Source organism: Plectropomus leopardus, chromosome 11 (assembly GCF_008729295.1).
Source record: "Plectropomus leopardus isolate mb chromosome 11, YSFRI_Pleo_2.0, whole genome shotgun sequence".
Taxonomy (NCBI): Eukaryota; Metazoa; Chordata; class Actinopteri; order Perciformes; family Serranidae; genus Plectropomus; species Plectropomus leopardus.
The window spans coordinates 6,951,323-6,978,759 of NC_056473.1; the positions used below are offsets into that span (position 1 = coordinate 6,951,323).

General features: G+C 39.3%; 3 protein-coding genes across 3 annotated transcripts; all 3 read right to left on the reverse strand.

The window, feature by feature from the left end:
* Positions 1-780: 780 nt before the first annotated feature.
* LOC121950250 (cAMP-regulated phosphoprotein 19-like) lies at positions 781-3,097 on the reverse strand. Its single transcript, XM_042496192.1, has 3 exons — positions 2,898-3,097; positions 2,003-2,125; positions 781-1,917 (listed from the first exon to the last, which is right to left on the reverse strand). The coding sequence occupies exons 1-3, from the start codon at positions 2,940-2,942 to the stop codon at positions 1,747-1,749; spliced, it is 339 nt and encodes a 112-aa protein (XP_042352126.1). The 5' UTR covers positions 2,943-3,097; the 3' UTR covers positions 781-1,746.
* A 1,233-nt stretch (positions 3,098-4,330) lies between these two features.
* Positions 4,331-7,701, reverse strand: rsl24d1 (ribosomal L24 domain containing 1). Its single transcript, XM_042496310.1, has 6 exons — positions 7,569-7,701; positions 6,129-6,242; positions 5,972-6,044; positions 5,808-5,871; positions 5,604-5,689; positions 4,331-4,754 (listed from the first exon to the last, which is right to left on the reverse strand). The coding sequence occupies exons 1-6, from the start codon at positions 7,647-7,649 to the stop codon at positions 4,678-4,680; spliced, it is 495 nt and encodes a 164-aa protein (XP_042352244.1). The 5' UTR covers positions 7,650-7,701; the 3' UTR covers positions 4,331-4,677.
* Positions 7,702-10,221: 2,520 nt separating this feature from the next.
* Positions 10,222-27,010, reverse strand: LOC121950504 (protogenin B-like). Its single transcript, XM_042496524.1, has 19 exons — positions 26,944-27,010; positions 25,973-26,272; positions 22,345-22,489; positions 22,118-22,251; positions 21,726-22,022; positions 20,694-20,853; positions 20,303-20,550; positions 19,502-19,666; positions 18,452-18,757; positions 17,418-17,603; positions 15,370-15,465; positions 15,066-15,252; positions 14,684-14,811; positions 14,335-14,505; positions 13,779-13,961; positions 12,493-12,616; positions 12,236-12,374; positions 11,986-12,090; positions 10,222-11,094 (listed from the first exon to the last, which is right to left on the reverse strand). Exons 1-19 carry the CDS (start codon positions 27,008-27,010, stop codon positions 10,678-10,680), a joined length of 3,558 nt encoding a protein of 1,185 aa, XP_042352458.1. The 3' UTR covers positions 10,222-10,677.
* Positions 27,011-27,437: the final 427 nt, after the last annotated feature.

A 27,437-nucleotide genomic window follows, 5' to 3' on the forward strand; every position in this document is an offset into this window, starting at 1 on the left:
GATCACTTAAGAAAAAAAAATATGACTACGACTCCACGTCAGTATTGCTATCTTAAATATACTGCGATTTGAAACTTCTAGATAACCAGGCTTGTATCTGGGGAATCATTGTCTATAGTTTCATCATGAAGTTTTGAACAATGAGGATAAAGGCAAAAAACCTTAGTCCACGAACTTAAATGAATTTTTAATAGATTTTGAATTAATTTCAAATGAGGGGGTTTAGATTTCTCTTTTTAAAACTTCACTTTTTCAGTCTCAGTTTGTCATTTCAATGTCTAATTTCTTTTATCTTTAAAAGATAATCATGGTCTGACTATACTAAATACAAAAATGTTTGCCATTGTCTTTTTGATCCATCTTTTTAATTTTATATACTATCCCTGCTCAAGCACTGATGACTGTATGTCTGGCCCTTGAGAATGTTGCAGTTTACTTCCACAGTACAACAGAAGTTATTGGTCAAAGCAGTTAACATAACATTGTAAAATAGATACATGCTACGTATGTATACTTTACTGTGCTTGCCTCTATATTTTCGTGATTTAATTCAGTTACTTTGCCAATATCAAATAAACAGTGATAGGATTCTTAAAATATGCTGGATTTTGATTTTTTTTATTTATTTTTTAAATACTTTTTATAAATACACACCAGTCCTTTTAGGCTTCTACTTGAGTACAATGTAAACTGACCTCTTTTTGGCGCCAGCAGTTTTAGAAACACTTGTGTAAAAATAAGTGCAAGAACAAATTTAATTGAACGAGAGCACTTCTAAGATATTATGCAAAACTATTTTATTTACAAAACAAATGGCACAGTGTGACTGCACAGTAAATGCACATGCACACTCCAGACATGTCATGGGAGTTTCTTTCCATAAAATCGTAAGTGATTCCAGTCAGACAGTAACAGACATTTCAGGCAAAATTCATAACGAAGATTCTCACTGAGGGAGCAAATATTGCTCAAGAGGAACAACGGTTCATTACTTTTAAGGCCATTTTAGAGGTCAGGATGAAATGGAAACCAGCAGCAAGTCCTTGCAAACCAATGTCTCTAAATGAATTAAAATACAACTGGCTACAAAGCGTGTGTGATCAAATTTTCAATTCTTTGAAAGCACAAAATCAAACAGCTTTATAGAAAGAGGAAGGGACACAATCAATCGAGGATTAGAAAACAAAAAAGCAGGATTACGTCACTTTTTACTATTTAAACAGACATGCCTCCATGTGAGCAATTGCATACTAAAAACCGTTTCAAACTGAAAGGCATATATGTAAATCACAATTCTATTTCACACATGCACCAATGCAAACTGTCTGTGGTCATAACTCATAAGTATTGGTGCCTCTGTAATTATTAGTAACATGGCAGAACAAGATTCCTCTGCACAGGCTCTTCAGCTGCTGTTAAACAGGCAAATCATATGGAAGCATGTATCTTTAAAATTGAAAAAACGGTATGTGAGAATAAGATAGCATTGACTTCCATTCATATTCATAATAATTTTTATACTCGCTCACTATTCGGTCTTTTTAAGATCTTGAGAAATATTTTCACCTACAACTTCTAGTTGGATATAACTCACTGACAATTGACAGCGGCCAATTTTTCTCATGAATTAGACTTGTTACATAACGTGTTCTTAGATAATACATATAAAAGTGAGAAATAAACGTAAACAGCAGGTAGATGTGAAGAGGGGGTTGGAATGGTAACAAAACAGTAAACATAAAAGTATTAACCAGCCAGTTTGCTGGTCACAATTGATGTCTTTCTTTGAGGCAGGTCCTGAGGTGTTGGGATGTGCCCCCCTGTGATCTCGGACTTCTCTGTTGGGGCCAATGGCAACTGTTTATTCTTCATTTTCGCCTTGGCCATGTTGTAGTCACCAGAGTCAAAATACTTTGGCTGGACAGACAAGAAAATATAAAGTATGAATATTGGAAGACTGGTATTAATTAATTAAATAGTCATGTTTAGGTATCACACGCACCCCCTTCTGTAGTCTTTTTCTCAGAAAGTCTGAGCCTCCAGGCTTGGTTGCCAGGTTAGGATACCTGGCCTTCAGTTTGGCCTCCTCTGCTTTTTCTGGACTGATGACTTTCTCCTCCATTTCCTACAGAAAGAGCACATTGCACAGTGTAAGGGTGGCAAATAGTGCACTCAGCTAAGTAGATGGGAGAAAACGTGTGGAATTTCATTAAAAACGCATATGTAATTAGTGATCAATGAAACTACAAAATACATTCTGACAGCATCATAAATTACATCTGGTATGGCTTCTATTTATATTCCACAACATGCAGGGGCCGCCATGATGGGAAATCTCCAGCTGCTGCACTGACTTAGCATTAATCTTGCCATTTAATTTAGCACGTTTAGCTCCAGCTATAACCAAATGGTGTTTACACTAATTTAGCATTCATGTTGGCATTTAATGTTATCATGTGCAGCTCCCGCATTAACCAACCTCCACCTGGTGTTTGTACTGACTTGGCATCACTCTTGCCATTTAATTTAGCATGTTTAGCTCCAGCATTAACCAACCTCCATCTGGTGTTTGCACTAAGCTTAGCATTAATCTTGCCATATCATTTAGCATGCTTGCAGCATTAGCCAATTTCAGCTAAGCTTTCAATGTATTGACAAATGATTGTGGCAACCTAAGCTACTCGTTGGCCTCAAAACAGCTGGTGTTTATTTTTGCTTTACCAATAAACGTTAGGAGCTAGTTAGCTAATTACTTGGCGGTAGCATCGTTAATGACATTAGCCAAGAGTAGCTAATGGCTAACTAGCTTGATGCTATCCGCTTGCTAATGTATCAATTTCGACGTGTTAGCTGCGCTGGTTAACTGGATAAATTTGCGGTTAGTCTTCATAATTCACCTGCTGTTCGTCTGCAGGCCTCGTTCCTTCACCTTCCTCGGACATAGCTGTATTGAGTCCCTGCTTTGTTCGCTTAACTGCGGATGTAACGTTGGCCGTTCAGGCAGCTCCTCTGGAGGATGAAAGGTGGTGCTGCTCTGCTCGGCGGGCGAGTGCAGCAGCCTGTCAGGCAGCCTGTCCAGCAACAGGCCGGTGAGTCGATGCCAGAGAAGCAGATGGGAGACAGACTGGCACCATCACATCATCATATTAATCTGTGTCAAGCGCCCGATAAATGTTTGAAATGTTACCTAACTAAAGTCCTGTGCTACACAAAATGACATTTTAGAATATGTACAGTAGAAAACATATAAAAGGGTTTATGAACACCAAATCTTCATTTTATTTTGCGTCTTTTTTTTTTAAGATTACTTCTTTCATTTAGGGACTGTTCGTTATTCATGGGAGGGAAGGAGGTGGTGCAAAACAGGGGAGGCACTTTAAATATCTTTTATGCCATGGGGAGGAAGTTAGGTTTTTTTATTTGGCTTCATGGAGGGACATCCAACTTCAAATGGTTGAAATGTATATATGTCCTGTGCTACACAAAATGACATTTTAGAATATGTACAGTAGAAAACATATAAAAGGGTTTATGAACACCAAATCAAAAAAAAAAAAATACCCTGAGAACCCCAAAACCCAGAAATGGTTTATATATATATACTGAACAAAAATATAAATGCACCACTTTTGTTTTTGCTCCCATTTTTCATGAGCTGAACTCAAAGATCTAAAACATTTTCTATATACACAGACACACCTCACAGGTGTGGCAAATCAAGATGCTGATTAGACAGCATGATTACTGCACAGGTGTGCCTTAGTATATTTCTAATGGTTCTGTAAGTGTTGAGTTTTATTACATCTTATATTTAATGATATTAAATTCATCCACCTGCTGTCATAAGAGACCAATCAAACTACAAAGTATCCATACAAAGTAAGTAAAAAAAAAAAAAAAGTTTGCCTGTACTTATATACACACTTGCAATTTCAATGTCTTATGCCACACTAGCATACAATGGAAGGAAAAGGTTTGATAAATACTGTTTAAAATGTATCATTATCCATTGTTTTTTGCTGATGGCATAGAATCACTACTTATCAGTCAGAAGTCATTCCCATTGAATGAAGTGCTTACATTTAACATTTTTTGTGTCAAGTGTGGTAAAGTGCAGCCAACCATGTCTACTTCCATATGAAATCTAGATTTATCTAAATCTTAATCTAGAAATCTACATTAACAAAAATCCATGTCACAGAAAGGTAAAATGTCTTATGATTTCTTATACTTCTAACAAATATATTTGTTTTGGCACCAACTTAGGTTTTAATTTGGCTATGATTATAAGGGGGTTGTGTCACAGAAAATAAGAACCAAAAGAAAACCATTACCAAAAAGATTTTTATTACATTTTTGTTAGTAACCTTATAACTTTTTTTTTAATCACTGTTTTACATTTAACTATGCAACCAGGTATAGTAAATTCTTTACAGCCCCAACTACCACACATGGAATAAAATAAATGGGAGGTATGTGGTTAATTGCTGCTGCTTTGGAGGCATATCTTTGTTAGATCAGTGCTTTGAGCCTTGTATGGCTATTTAGCACTAAAAGCATTTCCACGTCCATCATTAACCATTTGGAAAGTTTTATTCCAAAACAGAAGTACAATATAATACACGGTCAGCCCGCTCACAAGAGTCACCACAAAAACAAAACTCCTTGGGTAAAAGATCAGTTATCTTCACCCCCCATCTCCACATCCTCTTGTAACTTCTGCACCATTTTGGCTTCCATTTGTTTGGCCTTTCCTGTAAAGAAAAAAGACAAATGTTTAACAATGCTGAAATCACAGGCTAATCTTGTGCAGTATTTTATTCCCCAAATGAATTGTCTTTTTTTAAATTCATAACTGAAATATATCAATCATTGTGAAAAAGATTAGTTTCAGTCAAATCCCTGTACACTTCTACTGAGAGTGAAAAAGAGTTATCCTATTTTCATTATTATGTCTGGACATTGGGTAGTTTGTTCAGTGTATAACTCCATGTCTGCACTGGATGTGGAAGCCCCATTATATGTCTTCTAATATGCAGCCACCCGTCATCCACTGCTGTTCACACTCAAAGTGCATTTCTCTGCACCAGTCAGCGACACTTCTGCTCTGTGTTAACAACATGTATAGTTCTGTCTCTTTCTGCCTGTGTGTCTGTTTCTGCTTGTGTCTCTCACTCTGTTTAGACACATCTGACAAATATGTGGCAGCATGGGGTGCATATCTTATCATTTATATCTAATATAGTCTTTTATTGTTCAGAACACATTTGTTAAGTGGTTCTCCGAAAGATTCGCTCAGGGTTCACAGAAAAATGTAGACCAGGCGCCAAAACTATTGCTGCAGACCACGAGCTGGCCGCTGAGCTCTGGGCCTTGGCGTGTCCAGTGTGAACAGCCCTATTGCTGAACATGGTCGCTGAAAGGACACGGGTAGCGCTCCCTCTGAAAATTGTGTACTTTGTGGCACTTCCATGTGCAGTGTGAAGCCGGTGTAAACTTGCACTTCTACACTAAAAATTTAATTTGCTGTGTGGTTTGGAAATGTCATTATTTTAAAGATCCTTGTGAAATACATGGCTACGTTTTTGAATTAAATTTCTTACCTGCATGTGGTGCTTTGATAAGGTGAATATTTTTCTTCACTTCGCTGATGGCCTCTTCCTTCTCCAGCTGTTTGCCCTTCTTTAATCTATAAAGTGGAGACAAAAACAGCAAAGGTGAGGCAAACACTGCTTACAAATCATGTTTGAACCATATTTGTAACTCAAAAGATGCACTCAAGATTTAACTCGAAATTAATTGCTCACCTGTTCATAATAAATCTCGCCTGTCGTTTCTGTTTTATTTCTTCCACCCTCTTCATTGCCTCCACTGTAGAAATTAAAAGTGACACATGACTCCACAGTTTCAAAAATCGAATGACAAAACATCTTCACATCAAGTACATGTGAGAAATAAACATCTACATTACCTGTCTTGTCCCACAGATCCCTGTTATATTTAACAGGTATATTTCTACGTTTCTCGAACTCCAGGGAGTTATCCTGAAAGAGAGGATGTTTGCTGGTTCAGTAACAGTAAAATGAGTTTATGACACTGAGGTAACACTTCATAGATAACAAACTCACCACTGTCAACTCCTTTCCTGATGCCTTTCTGAATGCTTTGGTCCATCTTGTCTTTCTTGGGTTACGCTTCTTCTTGAAATTTCTGTGGCATTTTGATTTGCAGAATCTGAATGTCTGTTTATTTAAAAAGGGGGCAGAAAGACCCTGTAAGTGTTTTTCGTTCAAGGAGGATAAAATGTGTTTGTGGAATCACAAAGTTCTACTGAGCTGAGATGCAAATTTGTTTAAACTTTCAAACTCTCTATATTTATATACATACATTAACATGTGTAGGTGTATCATCTGATGTTGGCCTATTACTGGTACACTGGTATTAGTATTCATGTTATTCAATATGCAATTTAAAAAAATGCAATCAATTTATTTTTCAGTTGTAAAATGTATTAACCAGCACATATCTCAGTCACACTTTTTTTTAATGTTATGACCTCATGTAAAAGTATATTTGTTGCTTCAGATTTTTTTTCAAAATAAATCACTTTTAGTCTATTAATCTATATCATAAAAGGGATTAGAAAAGCTATTTGTCCATTTTCAATAATATAAACATTTTTAAATGACATAATCATGAATGTAAAACCATATTTACAATCACAAAAAGCCATTATTATAAACATTTTTTTTATTTAAAAATAAGTGGTTTATAAACTTAATTAAATTCTAAAGTACTGTACACTATAAATATAACATAAAGTTACAAGAGAATGACAGAAAAATTAACCCCTGAATATCACCCTTGCAAAGTTTGTATTTTATCTTTGTTGTGACTGTGTCAGATGAGTTAAAACACAACTAATGGGGCTGCACCTGTAATGGCTGTAATGATATGCATATAGTTTTTTTGTTTTCATGACAAATTGTATAACTATCCTTGTTTAAAGGTTATCGTATGAACACGATACAATAGCAATTATCTTTGAATTACTGTTATTGTATCGTGTTCGAGTTTTAAACTATCCCTGACACAATTTCAACAAACGCTGTAACTCCCCAGAAATGGTATAATTTGCAGATCTATGACTGTGGGAGTGATTAAGATTTGTCTACAGTGTAACGTTACTATCTGAAGCTGTTTTCACAGGAGATCTTCAGAGGGCGCAATTACTCCACAAGCGAAACCCGAGGCCCTGCTAATTAAATGTCCACACTCTTTATCAGCTTGACTTTTATCAAAGGCAGGATGGATCTAATATTTCGTAAATTAATATGTTTACGTTGTATGCTCCAACTCCACATTGTAAGTCAAAGTATATAATCGACACGTTGAGTTATTTACAGTCTGTCAGATAGTAAAATCTGTCTCGATCCCACGTGAGTGAGTCCAGCACGTTATGTTAGCAAGCTAGCATTAGCCACATAGCTAAAGGGCCAACGCTGACAGTCAAACATGAGCTTCTGTTTAAGTTAGAAGGTTCTTCAGGTAAAAAGACAGCACCATACCTTGCAGTCGTTTCGTACAAACATCATCCCATGCCCGGGGTACACCGGTCCCGAACAGAAATAACACTTTTCGACGCGCATTTTCACAGCAGAAGTGCTGCGTGCGACAGTCGACAAAAACAAGACCGCCCCGTTTCTTCTTCTTCTTCTTTGACTGTGAACTAAAGCGCCTGGAGGAGATTTACTGCCCCCTGCTGGCCCTCCTGCCGCACCATGTTTCTACTTTCAAATTAAATTTGCACTGAATTAAACTTGGGCGTTTGTAAACATTTCTCTTCCTGGAAAAATTGCACTTGTTTTGAGGTCGGTCAGTAAAAAAAGACAGAGCATTATAACTTCAGATTGTCCAAAATGACGCGTCCAAATAAATAGAATAATATATAAAAAGGAATCAGCAAATTGCAAAATAAATAACTCGCTTAACCAATTACTATTACATTTTATTTGGGTTTTTACATTTTGATTTACAGTTTTATTTATCTCAGTTAAGTGATATTTATCTCAGAACATTGCAATTTATTTCAGATGAAATTTTTTCACAAATCCTTCACCTTTAAGCCAATTTACATCAAGGCTGATTATTTAAAAAAAAAAAAAAAAGAATTTTAATAATTTTATAATTTTTGATCATTTTAATTTTATACAATTTAAAAATCATTTTGGGGTTCTTTTGCAATTTAACTCATTTTCTATTTACATAATAGTGTCTTTTTTTCATTTAATAATGAATACATAAGAACACAATATTTTAACATTCGCTTATTAGTTTGTTTGTTTTTCATACACTTTGGGACCATGCTGATTTTCCTTTCACATGACTTTATACTGATTATGGAGTGAAATGTAGCTCCACAGACTTATGTACAGAGAAATTCTCCTCACTGTGAAAAGGCTCAAAAATGTGTGGAGACCACAGACTGTATATATAGATATAAATCTTTACATACAGTCTATGGTGGAGACCCTCAGGTAAAATATAACACTTAGTGTTAACCATGTAGAAAACAGTTTCATTGTTTCTCACCTATTCACTAAGACTGCACTACTGTTTCTAGCAGGCTGTTGATGTAGTACTGAACTGTATACAGTTTACACTGTTATTCAAAATATCATCAAATATTATATAATCAAAATTTAAAAGGCTCACAAACACACAACCAAAGACCAACACAAACGCATTTTTCCAAGGAAAATTTTATTATCTAGTATTCGTGATCATCTTGAGAGTATCAAAAAAGTCTGTTGCAACATTTCAGCACTGAAAATAATTTGATCTGTTGCTCACTTTGGATTAAAAGATGTATTTTGGTATTCAAAAGCTGAAATATAAAATAAAAAAAACATAACTTAAATATTAACATTTAAGCCTACATTCTAAATCTACATTTGGCACCTGAGTTAATTCAGCAAAATTATGTGGCTTTCAAATTAACCTTTTATATAAACGCATTACACAGACAGACATTGAACCTGAAACCAGTCTTATTAATTTAGTAAAATGTCACATTCAAATTGGGGACATGTTTTTGTTTACATCATGCTAAAAAGACAATCTAAATCAAAATTTCCAATGTTATCTACCTAAGTATCATTGAGGTAAAATTCCATGGAGATAAAGACAGAACAGTTTGACATCTCAAGCTTTAAAAAAAAAAAAAAAGTAAAAATGCCTTTCTAGCAATCAAAACCATTGGAAATTATATCACATTTAAATCCAAATAATGTAAAATGAAAACCAAAGAAAATCACTAAATAACAGAGACTTCAAATTTCTTTGGTTAGGATTATTTGTATTACAAAGATATAAAAATTGATTATGTTGCTCTTCACACATAGGGTTTCCATCTTGATAGTCAGAATCCTTCATTGTCACACCTGGACAGGAAATATTACGGTGAGAGAAAGAGAATTCTCCCACCGTACAGCAATAGTGGTGAACGGTGATAAGACGATGCTCTAAAGTATAAATATCATCATCTATCACTGGCAGCATAAAAACTGGATCTTTGGCTGTGTCTCAACTATTTCCACCTCATAGTACCAAAGATCAACTGAATGAAAAGCCATACCCATCTGAGGAAGGAGACAACTCTTTGGATAATAGCATCGGCGTCACCGCTGCGTTTTAGCAATGGTCTAGAAGGCAAACGGAACACAAGTCGGGGAGAGACTTGTGCTAAAGCTTTCACCAGAATAAAGCATCAAAAAATTTACACTGAGAAAAGCATTCAAACCACCATTCTAAAGGAAATTTACATCATTGGTAAGGACAATATTTTGGCAAACGCACCCTTAGTATATATATTTGGTTGCCATAGAATATCTTTTGTATTATCAAAAACTCTTTGGGTACAATTTTTCCCATCTTTGGATCTCTTCTTCTTTAGTTTGCAAAGCCCTTTTGATATTAAGGCCATGTTAAAGCTTTGAGGTCAGTGCACTGGAAATGCCAAACAATACTATATGATAAAGCTCGAGTAGTTCGACAATATCTAATGCACTTGTTATTTTCACAACATACATCATTCAGAGACAAACAATGTGTAACAAAAGCTCTTTCAACCGTGAAATAAAAAGTTGAGAGAATTGAAAAAATGAGGAGCTCTAAATAACAAAGCCCCTAAAAGAGGTAACAAGACATGGCGATGAAATGTTTCCGCCCCTGAGTCTGAGATAATACTGCACAATATGTGGCAAAAAAAGGAGGTAGTAATGTATACACAAGAACAGAACATGGAGGTAGATAATAAGTCAAAAGGGCCCAACTGCGGCCTCTGCTCCAGTGGAAAGTAATTAAATATAATGGAAATGTATCAAAGTACATTTTTTGACATTCTTTTTTAACATTCATCATGGGTGAGCTTTGGTTTAGGACAGACAATGCCACAAACACAGACAGGTAGAAAAAAATGGAAATAAGATGTTATACAAACATTCATACAAAAATCCTGAGGTAGATCTGAAGCAAAAGCACATTTCGTCCGTCGCAGCAGCTGGCTTCCTGATCCCTTGTGCCTCAGGAAATAACCGAGGGACTCAACTCAGGAAGCAAACGAGGAAGAAGTGGCGTAGCTTCGGCTGCTGGAGAGCAGATCTAGGCCGGGTGGTGTCAGGAGGAGCCGACTGCTTGGGACGTGTACAGGGCGGGGCGAGAGCCCTCTGAGGCACAGCAGAGCCGGGTAGCATCAGGGGCAGAGTGATGGAGGGGCTGGTTCGGCATCTTCTCATTTTCCACTTTGAAAGACTGCTCCAGCTCAGCGACAGCAGCGCCGTCGTCCTGCCCAAAAGATCCAGGTCGGGAGCTTTGGCTGGTCGACGGGTTGCTCATCTCTTCGTTGCTGTCTTCGTTGGAGTAGTGTCCTGAGTCTCCCGTCTCTTGGCTGCCCTCACTGGTGTGAGAGCTCTCTGAGTGATACGGTCCGTAGATGATCTCCCGAGACGAAGGTGGCAGGGGCGCTGAGCCTAAATGCTCGTCATACCTCAAAACTGTTTTACCAGCCTCGTACAAGCTGGCTCTCTGTTCAGCCTGATGAGACACAGAAGACAAAATTAAAATAAAGATTAAAAAGAAATTTGGCTCTCTGAATTTTCTCTTTGGCAAAGACAGAGCATTTTTAATTCTAAAGTTATACACATAAAGTGTATATTTGCGAGCCTTGATGACTTGTTACACAAATTCGGCCTTCCACGGTCCATTTTATTTAAATATTTCCACTTCCTTAGCACCACAGCCCTAACTCTACATACATATCTTCAGTTCCATGCATAGATGATATGCTAGAAATACCAAACTCAAAAAGACTAATTTCAAGAATAAATGACTGTAAAGCTTATCTTAGAAACACAACCCTTGTGAAGATCAGGGCAAGCTAGTTGGATGGGCTAGGGAAGGACTTAGAAGAGGACGTTTGGAGCAGCGTTCTATGAAGAGTAAATAAAAGCTCCTCCTGTGCAAAACTAAGCATAATACAATGGTTTTCCTCCATTACAGGGTTTTTTTTGGGGGCGTTTTTCCTCAGACGATCTGAGGGTCGAAGGGCAGAGAGATGTCGTATGCTGTAAAGACCTCTGAGGCAAACTGTGTTTTGTGGTAATGGGCTTTATAAATAAAATTGACTTGACTTGACAGTTCAAAGTATTACATCGCACTCATTTTTCCAAGGCTAAAATAAATCCTAATACAGATGCAGGTTGTGATAGGCATCATAATACCCCTGCCAACTAAACCCATATGTTTTGGTCATGCCCTGCTCTGACTACCTACTGGTCTGTGATCTTCAAAACACTATCAAAGCACTCAATATTGACTTCCAACCTAATGCAGCAGCAGCCATATTTGGTATTACTGATAGAAGACATTCTGCAACAAGGAAAAGACAAAAATCTATAATTGCTTTTACAATGCTGTATCACTTACATCAGTTTCAGCTCGATTCCTGACGTCCTTATTGAAGAGCAGCCATCTCTTGTTTTGCCTGCTGCCGACTTGTCCAGCACCATTTATGATCATATTCGATCCCCCCTGGAAAAAAACCCCAAGAAAATATATGATGTAAAAAAATATTAGAAATGAACATCAAACATGTAACAGTTAAACTTCTTTTTTTTATTTTTGAAACCAAAAGAACCATCATCATTACGCCATTCTCACTGTTTGTTTGTCTTACCTTGGTATCTATAAAGTGGTGACTTATCATGGGTATAAGGGCCTCTGCATTTTCTCTATGGTGTTCAATGGGCAGGGACAAACCGCCATGTGGACCTTCAGCAGCTCCCACAGCAATGACTTTGTGACTGGAGGATTTTCTATTAGTCATACAAAGATAATAATGTAAACAAATGTCAGAAAAAAATCATTTTAATGTTTTGCAACACAACTGTCAACAATTTTTCAAAAATGATTGCATATGATTGTAATCTGTACCTTGGTCTGCCTTTACTGATGAGGATTAAGGCACACATAACAATACAGGCCAAGGCGATGCTCACACCAACGATGATCCCTGTCATGGACCTCTGGTCTATGTGGTAGAGACCATCAGAGAGCACTGGAAGACAAACATCAGTGTTTATGAATGGAAATAATTACACATTAGTCGCAATCAGCTAGAGAACACTGATATAAAGAAGAGCGATAACGCTGAAGGAAAACAGCAGATAATACTCTCAGCACAGAGACTGCTGTTAACATCTATTGTTTGCAGTTTATGATCAACACTGTGTGTGGGACTTTACTTATATTAAAAAATACACCAACACTTTATCTTCTTCATATTCCTACCTTAAATATGAAAACCCTAATACTAATTGAAGAAAATGTGAATAAAATATATAAAACGAATAATTCCCAGAAAAAAAAGAAAAGAATACAGACATTAAAAACATTAAACTTCATGTTTTATATTGCCTGTAGAGTGCTGCAGGATTTAGTCCTAAAACTGGACACTGAGTTGTCATTTTTGCACTTCTGGTTCCCTCGTCTCAAAGTCAGCAGGTTTGTTTAAGAGTTCGTTTGAATGAGGCTTTACAGCCTCGCTGTGATGGCAATGCTGAAGTCATACCGCGTAATGTTACTTTTATGTATTGCAATTGCATTTACACTTCAAAATGATAAAAGTGGCATTCACTTGTGATTTGTATCTTGCTGAACATAACATGTAAGTATCATAAAGTTTTGTTCTCCACAGAGCTTATTTTCTGCAATAACCCAAAATCCAGTGGAAAAATCCCATTGGTCTTTTGTCAAGTGAACCACAGTGATGTTAACTTCCAGGTTGGCCTACAAAAAAATGTCATCTTTGCGGGTGTCTATTCTGAACATCTGTTTTGGTTATTCATTATTAGGGCTACCAAGTGTTCCTGACCTAAGGTGATTTGTCTCCTACTAGAGACAAACTTTGACTCACTCTAAAAAGACAATTTTTACTAACGATTATAAATCGATACTCATGTCAAAGTGTATTCTCAGTTTAAATATGCACATGGAAGCACAAGATGCATAGATCTAATAAGGCTGGACTCACATTAAGGCTTAAGAGGCATCACAACATTTATATTACAGTATAGCCTCAGAGCATTTCATTTCAAGCTAAGAACACCAGAAACAGTTAAGTATAGCTTTACTTCCATATAATCACAGATTGAATGCCACAGAACCTCCACCCTGATATATTAAACTAATCAATCTGCAATCTGCTTCTTGATTTTTACCTGTTGTATCCAGGAAGCTGTCAGAGTGTCTGGGGTTCTTGCTGCGTTGGGTGTTTCCACGCTTCAGTGCCAGCTCCACGATGTCAGAAAAAGGCCCGTCGCCGACCTGGTTGGAGGCAGAGATTTTCACCAGGTAGACATTTCCCGCCTCCAGCTTCTCCAGCAGGGCCATTGTGTGGCTTCCTGTGAATAAAAGCAAAAACACAAAGCAAGGATTAGACACAGTAAACTGATGCAGATGCACTTAATGCAGCATGAATAACTGTTTACAGTATGTATAGTTGTTACAGCTCCCTGTGACAGGTACATCTGAAGCTGGACAGTTCAGGTGAAAACAACCCACTATTCTTAGTGGTGAGAGAAGGTTCTTCCGTGAATAGAAATACACTTTCGACGGGGTAAGGTACACTGAAATGTTTGGCATCACTTCATAAATTCACTATATAATGTTCTACTATTTCACATCCCTCTGAAATTGTAATATGATAACTACATAGCATAAAGTACTGTCTGCAGCACTGACTTCACAGATAACATAATTCAGTGCACTACTCACCCTCCCTCTGCAGTATCTGCCAGCGTCCAGCCATCCAGGCTTTCTGGGACGCGTACATGATAGTGTAGCGTGTAACCACCACATTGGGCTCTGTGGGCTCCCTCCAGGAAACCAGAGCAGTGTCTTCCTCAATCAGAGTCACTCGCACTCCTGCAGGTGGCTGGCTAGGTGCTGCACAAACAAAAGTCACATTCACATTGATCACATTGATAAACATTTTCTGAGAAATTTCCCGAGCTGAGATATGCAATTTTCTGATTTGAGTTTGCATGATAGAGGAAATGGTGAGTTACGCAAACAGCAACAAAGCCATGACAAAATGATGTTACAGTAATGTTCAATTTATTACCTGCCGGCAGAGTCGTATGGTAAACAACAGAACTCCAGGGACTCGACATCTGGTCTACATGGAGACGCACAACAAACTCGTAGCGAGTGTTTGGAACCAAATTCTGAATCATCACACTCTGTTTGGTGCTGTGGACAGACAATATTCATAAATTATGGTCTTTTGGTATAAAATCATCTACTTGCTGTATAAAATGTGCAGCTGCAGAGTAATCTTAAATTCAAGCAGCCAATGATAAAAATGTCAAGGGCCACATCATTCACAAACATATAATGTAATATACATATGTAAATATGTGTGCAACCAAACCAAAAGATCTTTTGGACCCTTTATTCATCATGCCAGAGGTAAATTATTGAATGTTTTGGGGGATTCTTCTTACGTTTGTAGGTAGCGTATAGCAGAGGCGTTGTGGGTGCCCACAGGTGTACAGCGGACTGTATAGCTGACAGCCTTTCCAGAGGGGAAAGCAGGTCGGCCCCAGCGCAGAGACACTGCAGAGGAATTGTTGGCCAACACTGTCACGTGATCTGGAGGCGGAGGGGCTGCTGCCAGTTGGTCTCTAGCCGCTGAATAATGTAAACAAAATGCAGATTTTTGTTACATTTCTCGTATTTAAAAAAAAGGTTTTTATACCATTTTAAATAGTGAGATTTTTGAAGTAAAAAATAGAGAAATGTACTTACACACACATCCCGGAGTACTAATAGTTTGGTCCGTCTGGTAGCCCTCTCCAGCTTGACTTAGAGCCAGAATCTTGACATGATACTTCCTCCTTGGATCTTGAAGACAAATAATCCATTTTCAGTCATTTGCACCCATGCTGCTACACCAAAACTGAAGGCTGGTCAATCTCACATGACAATAACTGCACAGAGCAGCTTTTTTCTAATGAATACCCCAGCAGGGGCCAAACATTTGTTTAATAATGTCAAACACTGGAAGATCACCATTAAAATAAGTGATGATTAACAAATAGAGCAGCATCATCTGTTTTAAAAAAGGCAGACACTTTGACAATTAGCTGCAGGAGGCGACGTTTCTAGGTCATAACTGGGCATTCCCCATGCACGGACAATGCATGGTCTCCTGAGTCACCCGGCCTCTCATTTATCATGTGTTGTTATGTGTAGGGAGCATGAAAAAGACTAACCAGCCCAAAGGCCCAGTAAACATGGCGACATGATCAATAAGCTCTATGAAAATTAACACAGATGATACCGTCTTTTCCTTTTGAAAGCCTATAAAGATTTTACAACTATGAAACTCTATCAGCACTACATTGTGTTTTCAAAAACATTAAAAACAAATCACAAAATTTGAGGGGAAAAAAAGAGGTGAGATCAAACTTGAAAATAAAGTAATTATGAGACATACAAGGCTGTATCAAGTGCTGTCTAAACAACATCAGAGAAATGATGGAGGTCTAGGGATGGGAAGTTTGGAAATATCTAATCATATTTTGTTTTTACCTTGAGTTAAGACACAGAATATTATCATTAAAAAAAGAAGCTAACATTGCATTAGCTCCTAAATCAGGACGTTTTTAGGGAGTGTTAAGATTTGTTTTATGCTTTCAGTGTGAAAGGTCAGCCTATGGGTATTGACCAGTGAAGGCGGTGTGTCCAGGCCTGCTGTGGGGGCTGGGCCAGGGGCAGCGTTCAGCTGCTGGGATCCTAGGCCCATGGGACTGGGGGGAGTTGACTGGGGTCACCAGGTCAGGCCAAGATAGAACAGAAGGAATCTGGGCTCAGGGCTTTGAGAGAGAGGCTGGGCCCCTTTTGTTTCCCCTTTCACGTTCTTCCTACTGGCCTTGTGTTTTAGCCTTAAACTTGGAGCGAGTCAGACACAAACATGGCTTCAAAACAGAACTTGTACTGAGATCAGGGATAGTGCTATTATGGAACAAATGACAGCTGCTTGTGTGATCATCCATATATGATCATACTAAAGTTTTTTTTCATATCTACCACATTATTACAACAGAAACATTTCAGTTAAAAACAGTTACTAACAATCTAGCTCGTTGCTATTTCAACTTTTTGTGTGTGAACTGCGTAGGAACCACATTGTGCTTTAAGAGTTACACAACACAAAATAATACTGTTGACAGTTTTGATCATTGTGGCTCTGGTTCATACTGCATATAGACTGCTGTGGGTCATTTACATGGACAGCCCAGATGACCAGTGGGGGCAGGGTCCTAATCCAAGACCGCTGTCTCACAGCTAGAGGTCAGTGGCTTTGGCCAATCCCAGGGGTCTCTGTTTGTGTGTTTCAGTGTCCAGCTAAAGGGGGTAGTGGCCAGGGTCTTACAGGGCAGGTCTCGCCCTGGATGGAACACAATGGCCAGGCATAATTATGCAAGCCCTGGGATGGGAAACGGTGGTGGGAGGGACATCTGGATCCTAACCTCTAACCCTGGGAGCCTGCTCTCACACAATACTGCAGCCAGACTGGGGAGGGCTACTGGTTAGGCAAGAGGGGTCAGCCCATATTGATCAGGACAGAGGGTGAAAATGCAAATCTAGTTTCCAACTGCCCACCGAATTAAATTGGGACCCATTTGTGTGAGCCATCGGTCACTCTCTGTTGTCTCCACATCAGTTTTACAGGTCTAAATGGTAGAAACACACTTACATAGTCAAATATTCATGTTACATGTATTCCATCCACTCCAGTATCTTATCATCTCACAGCTAAACAGCTATGCCAAAAAGAGTGCATCACTCACCAAGGCCACTGATGGTGTAGGTACAGGTTTGAGCCTGCAGTTGGATGATGGGCTGCTCTGGTTGGCCTTCTTCATGGTACCACAGCCGGTAACCCTGGACAGCCACAGATTGTGGGGACGTTTGCCAGCGAGCCACAATGGAGGTGCAGTTAAGCGGCTCAAGTTGAAGAGTAGGGGCTGAAGGCACTATGGGGCAGAGACAACAGACATGGGATCAATACACACTCATATTTAAAATACTGCTTTGTACAAAGAAGACTGAACAAAAAGACAACAGGACACTGGATATAGAAAAAGAATGGATGGATGGATGGATGAATGGATGGATGGAAGATCACATCAACACAATGGTTTGGGTGTCACAGAGTTATAAGATGCATGTTGGAAGAAAATGCACATATACACATAACATTAAGACTGCTCATTTGCTGGTATTCGTGTTCTGGACCATGCTCTCAAATACATAAGTACAAATGCTCTACATCACCTGAAAATATTAGCAAACTTTTAAAAACAATAAATTCTGCTTTGGTGGACAAACAGCCTCCCCCAACACACCGGGCCATGAAAAGAGGCTATTCTTTCCCCCACATAGACGCCTGAGGCCCTCTCTTTATGACCCGTGACTGAGGCCACTCTAACATCACTGACAGCCAAGGGCAAAGGTTCCTGGGTAACCAACACAAAGACTGTGGGACAATGCTACAAGAGCAAACTCTAGTCATCAGCGGGCCACTCTGCGTGAGCTCTAGTGATCCTCTTGGTATTTTAAGAGCAGCAAAATGATGAATGTGATTCTCTTTATAGCATGAACTTGTTTGCCTCTTACCCTACTGAAGATGCTGACTTTGACCCTTAGAATAAATTCAATTTATACATGAAAACTTTGTCAAAAATAAATGAATAAATAAATAAACAAGTGAACAAAACCCAAACCATGTGATGGGATTGTAAAGGCAAGAATAATATACAGCTTTGCATCACCAGCTCTCAAAATGTTGAAAAATTTCCTTTTCAGTCTTCCACAGGTTTACCTTTGCTGCTGGAGGTCTTAGGTGTACGGTGCGAGGTCCATGCAGAAGGCTCACACCAGCCCACGCGGGTGGCTGCAGCCATGCGGAGCAGGTAGATGGTGTCAGGCTGCAGGCCCTCCAGCAGGTATTCAGTGCTGTTCTGAGGTAGCTCCAGAGAGGTGACAGAGCTGTCTGCAGCTGTGCGATAGGATAGCCTGTATGCAGACAACCGGCCACGGCTCACCTTGGCAGGCAACGGCTGCCAGGTCACCTGAATATCTGTGGAGCTCTGGCTGGTCAGACTTAGCTCTGGGGTACGTAAAGGCACTGTGGAAAGACATAAATATGACATATATATATTTATTACTGATGTGGTCATGGATATCTTCAGGATAGGGGCCGACCAATATTGGTTTTTCAGAGCAGATATTGGTACCAATTATCGTTTAGTTAATGAGACTAATAACTGATATTTGGAAGTGACACGCATTTACAATAACAACTTTCTGTCAATATTTAGAATCTGGAATATAACAAATTCTAACACAAAACTTTGCTCAAATGCCTTTAGCAAATTTTTAATCAAGAAAAAATCAGATAAAGCGGATTCCCAAGTGAAATCCAGTCAAGTGAAAATTTAAATAAAAAATTAACTTAAAAATAGCTCCTGAGATTTTACAAAGTACAAATTCCTTCCATGCCACTTCCATGACACTTTCTTTGCACTTTTTGATTCATTAATTTTATCGGTGATTATTAAAATAAAATGCAGATACAAATAATCAGCAAACTGCCAAATTTCGGCCCCCATAATCGGCCAGGCTGATAATCTGTTGACCCCTATTTCACAATAAAAACCTGATGGCAAAAAGCTAAACTTTTATAATTCTATTCGTTACACACATAAACTTGCTGTTAGCAAGAAGAAAATTGTGCAAAGAACAGAGTACCCATCCCCCTTATTTCCACTCACAATGTGCTCTGTACACACATCACTTGCATGCATGCTAGCTTAACTACCAGAGTGATTTATTGCAAGGAATGCTGGGAGTCTCAATGCTCTGTGCTTACCATCCTCCAGGGTGTGTTGACTGACTTGGTCCGACATACGACTGGCTCCCATTGGCATATAAGCCACAATGTAAAAGCTGTAGTTTCGAGCTGGCTCAAGGTCATCGATGATGTAACTGGTTGTGTCGTTGCCAATAACAACTTGGTATTCTTCGTTGTTTAGACCTGAGATAGAGCAGATCATAAAGATGGATAGGAAATAGGTTAAGATAGTCCAAAGAAGAAGTGACTTCTATGAAAGGTTGTCAGGCATGTACCGTGTAAACAGTGAGTGTTTTGAAAGGCTTTATGCTGGCAGTTTCTGAATGTCACTCATCTTTTCTATAAACATGTTTAATGCAAAGCACAGGGACATAACTGCCTCCAGGCCTCTTAAGGAAAACCCACTTAAACATCCAAAAATGTGTTTACTACAAAAGCAGACTGGAGTTACTGGAGTTACCATCAACCTTATGGCTAAAGTTAAATATCACCTCACGCTACCAGTTTGTAAGACTGTGAGGCTTATATTGAGAGACCCTGTCCCTTTAACTGCAAACAGAACAATCTGGGGAGTGGACAATAGGCTGGTTGAGCCTGTTGTTATTTCAGTGAAGTTGCCATTCTCAGTTCTCCTTGACCTCTGCTCTCTGCAGCAACAACAGATGGCCTTCACCAAGGAAAGTTGATCACATGTGATAGAGTGAAATGGCTCATTGTGGTTGACTGTCATCATGCATCTTTTCAAACCTTCATCCCTTCCAGTCTACAACAGCTCAAATGGAAAAACCTGAAACAGAAGTAACTGGTTCTTGGTCTCACCTTCAGCCTTCATATAATGGATGGAGTACGCAATAACTTTGTCTGCATTGTAGAGAGGCCTCTCCCAGGCCAGTAAAATAGCAGAGCTTGAGATGGTCTCAGCATGGATGTTTCTTGGTGCACTGGGCCTGTCCTCGGACATGACAACGATAAGGCGAGCCAAGGACAGCACAGAGCCTTGTTCACTTTCTGCCATGCACTGATAGATGGCATCATCCTCAGGGATGATCTGTGTAATCACCAATTTACTGTGGAACAAGAAACAAAATATTAACAATCAGTAATAACCATCAAAAATTAATCTTAAATTTTAATTTTAGGTAAGTAAGGCATATTTCTTCATGATACTTAGCTATGTTTGATTATGACAACTGCTTATGTTGTGCAATACCTGTTGTACATCTTAATCCTCCCATTTAAGTGAACCTCCTCTCCATTCTTTAGCCAGCTAATGCGTGGGGGTGGCACTCCCTCTGCTTGGCACATAAACCGGGCAGTGCCTGCTCTTGGACGGGTCTGGCTCTCTGGCCTCTCAACAATGGATGGTGGCACTGAAACATAGTTGTAAGAGAAAAATGGTGAAAATACAGTCTATCCCGCGACCCGACCCCGGATAAGCGGAAGAAAATGGATGGATGGATGGACAGTCTATTGCCTACCCTTTATGAACCCACAAAACATTCGCAACATTTACATCTGCAAAAGCTTTTGATTTGTTATGACATATGAAATGTAAGAAACAAGCAAGAGATGTAGTCTAAGAACGAATGCAGTAAAAATACTAAATACCCCTTTGCCACCAAAATTTGCGCATGCACGGTGGCTTTTCAAACATGAGTAAACCTGCTTAATATAGGTGATTGGCTATATTCCTATTGCCAGCGAACACACAACTGTAGCACATGAGTCTGCTTTTCTGTCAGCTAGTGTGTGTGAGTTTGGGTTGTTTTGTTAGTGTATCTGTGCAACATCACAGACAGGCAGGAGAACAGGTAAACAGTAGACAGCAGTAGGATGAGAGGTCTTTGAAAACTTTTCAACAGTTTGTTCTCTTTATCTGTCTCTTACTTATTGAGTCCCCTTTTATTCTCTCCGATCTCTCGGAGAGAATATGCATATATACATATATATATATTACATATTCAGTCTCTCTTTCAAAGTTGGTACAGTATAACTTGGAATAATAACTTGTGATGGTACATTATTGCATCTTGCCAATTACGGAGGTGAATTTACAACATTCCATTCACCCGGGTGTTGTGTTTTCATACATGCCAATTGGAGCTGGAGACAATAAAAACCATGTATCTACTGCAGTCATTTAATCTGGGTGTGAATGTTGATCGTACCCATTCCCACTGAATTAAAAACCCAGATGTTTGCAGATTTTTTTTTGTGCAGATGGAATGTGGCTTAAGAGTACCTCGAACTGTGAGGTTGGCTGCAGCAATAGTGTAGTTGCGGGTTCCAGGGGTGGTGGCCCTGCAGAGGTAGACTCCACTGTGCTTGGAATTGACATCAGTAATAACCAAGTTCCCATTGCCCAGCACTTTGGCGTTGTACACATCAATGGGTTTACTGTCAGCGCGGCTCCAGGAGATGATGGGCCAGGGATTGCCTGTTGCCACACACTCCAGCACCACAGTTTGGTGAAGAGAAACTGTGACATTCTGAGGTCCAGCAATGATTCGGGGCCTCTGACGTGGTTTAGGGCTTACACCTTCACAAGAAAAGATAAATGTTAAAAATCAATTTTCAATTTAACATTATGTTTTAATGCTCATTTCCAAAATCCAGTTAATGCAGTGTCTGTACCTCTGTTGACTGTCAGTGTAGCCTCTCTACTCTTCAAACGGCTACCGATGTTAGTTGCCACACATCGATACTGTCCGGCGTCTTCCAACTGTACACTGTGGATCTGAAGGACTCCGTTGGGCAAAACCGTTATTCTGGGAACATATAAAGGCAACACTTTGGTCAAACTAGAGGATATATATGAAGAACAACAGAATTTGGGAGCTGCTAGGCGTGTCTGCAGGTACCTGTCTGTTTGTAGTGGTAATGTGCTTTGGTTGAGCTCCCAGGTGATGGTAGCTGGAGGGCTGGAGGTGACAGCACAGGAAAATCGTGCCACTGAGCCCTCAGTCACCACCATAGGCACAGGGTGCAACACAAACTCTGAGATACCTGTGGAAAAAAAATATCAATCAAGGCTGAAGTATCAACAGCAGTATATTTGAACAAAATCCTGTTGTTTTTAGCTTATTATGAAATTCATGAGTATTTGTTTTAGTCGTGGGTTATTGAACTAGATATTTTACATGATTATTCACACCGTCTTATTTTGTGGTTATTTATGTTTATCACTTACTAAATATTGCACTTTCTTTCAATATTTGGTAAAAAAAAAAATGCATTATGCATGCAAAGCCCTGACTTTGATGGATGTTAACTGATTCTATGAAAGGAATTGATCTTTTTAGTACACCATGATCTTGCTTGTGTGCAGATGAGCTCTCAGGTCCCATACTGACCAGCTGGTCCAATCAATGGATCAATTGAAGAATGACACTGAATGATGCATTGTTATAGATAAAAACTAATCAATGTACTTTGCATAAGAATGACTGCCAGCAGCCACTAGGAATATAGAATATCAAAAACAATGTTGAAATGTAAAACAAAAACTATTTCTTGCAGAAGTCAGGAATGACACAATACATCTTGCCACTTTGTCAGTTTCATGATGCACGTATTTAACAGCTATACATAGTTGTTCTGATTAGAAACTGAAATGTAGACTCTGATGAAAGGTACACTATGCAGGACTTTCCTACAAAGACATGTATAGACACATACAAAAGTTATAAATCTTAACAACCACTTATAGCCCACTAGAGGTGTGTGGTGGTATATTTATCTGCAGAAGCTCTGCCCTCAGCTGGTATTTTCATAATTTCTTCTTAATTTGCTATGGTCTGGACCTTTCTGGGCACAGTGTGCGATGAGTTTGGGACTTTATAAAGGGGTAGCTACCAGGTGCCAGACAGTAAGCAGCACAAATCCAAGAGGAAGCTACAAAAATTGCTGATGCAGTGCCAGAAAAGAGCAAATATACTGAAGCAAAATGTCAGGTGGTTTCCTTTAACTTTCATTTCCTCTGGTAATACTGGTTACAAACAGTAGCTGTCAGTTCCTGCATAGTATATGACCAAAACAGCTGTGGTCAAGTTGCTGAGTCACATTCTGTTTATATGTATTCAAAAGGTCTTTCAATAATTACCACAAATAAACAGCCCCCAAACTGTATTTGTCTCCAGAATACTCTGTAAGATATGACCAATGACCTTCATTCATTAAGGTGATAACTCTCTCCCTCCCCCCTCACTCACAGGAAGGAAGTCAATATCATGTTAAAGAAAATCAATACCCTGTTCTCCCACTGAAGCTCCACATTTAAATCCTGAGCTCTGGGACATCCAAATTAAAGAGCAATCCTTTAATTTAAGACAGACACTTCTTAACATTACACAAATAAACTGGTAACCCTACTTAAGTGAAGTGCATTATGGGGTCAGCTTAAACTAGGGCCACAAAAAAAATATCCTTTTGGGTTTGTTTGTGATTTATTCCTTGGAAAGGCATTAGGTTTTGGTTTAGGGTTAGTACATGACAACCAAAATCCATGCCAAAAATACAGGCAATTATCTTTTAATAGTCAGTTTTATCATGAAGTCTGAAATCATCCAACTATTTGGGCTCCAGGCAACATGGCTGACTGGTGAGCATCATGAGAAGCCATCAGCACCTGATATGAAGTTAAAAACAATATGTTGTTTACTCTCCACTGGGAGATAACAGGCCGTCTTCACTTGTATTGGGATCAGGGATACAGATAGTGGGTGTGGCCTGCACAGACTGATCCGCTAATATGGTCACCTCTGTTGTAAAGCACAAATCAATGTCTAGGTCAACCAGCACAAAGGTTTCTCTAAAGAGGTCAAAGTTTGCCTCAACCCCCTGTCCATTCAATTTTAGCCCAAACTGGGAGCCAGATCGAAGTCAGTTACCATTAGTCTACAAAACAGAACCTTGTGATTGGTGTGTTTTTTCTTTCCTATATCAAATGCTACAGTAGTATTGAATTATAAAAGCTAAGAAATCAGGTGTGTACTTATTTTGTAGACACTGTAAGAAATTTATGACAGCTATGTGAAACCTACTGAGAATTCAAGAGGTGCTAAATCCACTGATGTAGTCCTAGAACAACCGGGAATACGCATCCAGTTTTGAGAGGATCATCACTATTTACTGCAATATCAGGCCTGTTCAGTCACATGACCAACTGGCCTTTCCTTAACAAAAGAGCTCTGCTTGACAGGGCAACAGAGGGACTGAACCAGTGAAAGGGATTGTGGGGCTGGGAGAAAGAACAGCAGGGCAGCCCAGCCAGAGCAGGCCTGTGACATCACAAAGCCTTTCGCTGCTGACCCCTGACCCTCAGGACCTCTGGACAGAAGGGGAGCACAGAGGAGGCCCATCCTCCACTCCCCGCCTACAGCTGACCAAAAACCTTTAACCCTTTCACAGACAAAAGCTGGACACAAGGCCAAACTTGACTTTTGGGGGGGTTTATGTTGCCATCTTATAAAGACAGATATTTTTGTTGCCCTTTAATAGATTGATAAAAATCGCAACATATTTGTCAGAGTGCAGTTGGTGTGATTATCAGCCTGTAAGATTTGTCTTCGTGTTTATATTTTTTAAATTTAGTCCCTGTGTGACATACTATATCTAGATCTCAATTGTTTGGTTGTGTTTAGTATTGGGACATACTGCTCAAAACTTTCTATCCTCAGAGTCTGGGTCATTGTCAAAATCAGTATATTTCAGAAGGCCACGCTAGTTTCCATGACACCAGTCATTGGATATCCCTTCTAAGATCTGTGAAAAGTGTCCATGGTAGACCAAGCCCATTGAATAGACACAGCTGTCCTGTCCACTGATATGTGGACAAACAAATGCCCTGAAAACCTAGCCTTTTCTTCAGGGGCGGTCAGGGTTACTACAAACAAAGCCTAAAAGGCAAATGGCCTTTCAGAGATTCCTCTGTGTAGCAGACCATTCAGCAATTACACAGAGCCAGGGTCTGCAGTGACAATGCAATCCCACTAACACAAGAAAACAGAATAGGCTAATTTCTAACTTTTTGCTAATGTTTCCTGGGTACTTTCTTAAGTGTGCAACTGTTACTTTTCCTTAAAACTGGGAAACGATAGTGAACTCAGACTCCTGTTTATGGAGTATTTACGAGCTTTTAGATTGACTCTCCATCAAGCTTTAACTGTCTCTTAAAATGTTCCTATAACTGGACTGACAGCTTTAAACTCAAGCATGACCAAGTCTGAACAACTTGCAATAACATGGAAACCCAGACTTAAGAGGTTTTTCCTCAGTAAAGAAAAAAAGAGTGGGGTGGGGTACATCTGCTTCCCATCTCCAGGTTAATAACCCATGAACTTGCCATTCTGATGCCTGCATATTGACACCACAAAGTGGATACCAACAACTAGTTTAACCCATCTTCATCTTGGTCCCAACAGTGGAAAACAGAAATAAAGTCCATGTGAGCCCCAAAGAACACCTTTTCAATCTGAGCTCCATACTTACTTGCGATAGTCAGACGTGATCTTTGGCTTAGGATAGCTCCGTATTTGTTTTGGGAGAGGCACTGGTAGAATCCTTCATCTGAATCCTCCTTGGTATGCTTTATCTTTGGTATGTACAAGGAGCCATTGGGCAGAAACTGTATGTGCTCACTTTCTGCCAGTCGAACTCCATTTTTCAGCCACTTGATGGTGACTGGAGGCAGCCCATGAGCCTGACAGTCCAAGACAGCAGGGTCCTTTGGTAGTAAGGTAACATCACTGGGCTCTGTGATGAAAGACAACTCGCTGAAACATAAAACACCTAGAGGAAAAGAATGAGAACATTAGTTGTCATTTATGAGCAGCTTCATAACAATAACACCAGTCCATGATAGACCATACATATCATTCAAGATTACAAAAAAATCTGCATTGATTTAACAAACAACAGCTTCAAAAAGGAGCATACTGAATAGTATTGACATTAACTTTTTTGTTTGACAGATACACCTGGCTATATGTAAAATGTATTAGGATGGTTATCATAAGTTCATGTGTAATGCGCTATCCTGATAAAACACACACACACACACACACACACACACACACACACCTATCTAGTATCTTTCAGGAACAATGATGTATGATATAGGATTTTAATATTTGCTGTCATAAACATTAGACATGACGTTTGTTAGCATCCTCACAGACGTCACTGAAATTAACAGTTAACTGACAATAATAAAACAGAAACACAGGACTAATACAAAGTAATGTTATACATCATAGCTAAAAACTTGTCTAGTTTTTTTCCTCTTAGTCAACGTGGTTCATAAAACAACGTTGTCTTTAACGAAATAGTTAAATATGTCTGTTTCAGAGGGGAAACACAGTGTTAGCTAACATTGTACTAGAGACAGTTACCGTAAGTATGTACCATCAAAGTCCGTGCAACAACAGCATTAACAACAAACGCAAAAATGAGCCACTTACTTGATAAAGGAAGAAACAAAACATAAAACAGCCAGTGCCGGTTGACTTTCATCTTAAACTTCGCCATTTATCCGGATTTTTCTGTCATTTTCCCCCGAAACTCGAACCGCCGCGCTCTTGCGTGCTGTCCGTGTATCCCAAAAATCACGACTGCCGGCGGCGGAGGACCAACGGCGCTACAGGGGTGCCGGGGGCCCCCCATCCCCCGCCCTCTCACGCATGCGCAGACCGCACCGGTCAGAAGCGAGTGTCTCAAAGTGAGGTCTGGGGACCCCAGGGGCCTCCAGGAGGAACTGTCACCAAACAGGAGCAGGAGATTTAATTTAATGCACCTACAGGATGATGTAATGATCAGAGATGGTGATTTTTCCTTTCTAGATGCTCACACGTGGACCTGGAGCTGGCTGCAAGGATCTCCTAAAGGCTCATATGCAGCCTATAACAGGGACTGTGCTAACTATCTTCATATTCAACCGAAATATTACCTTTAAACT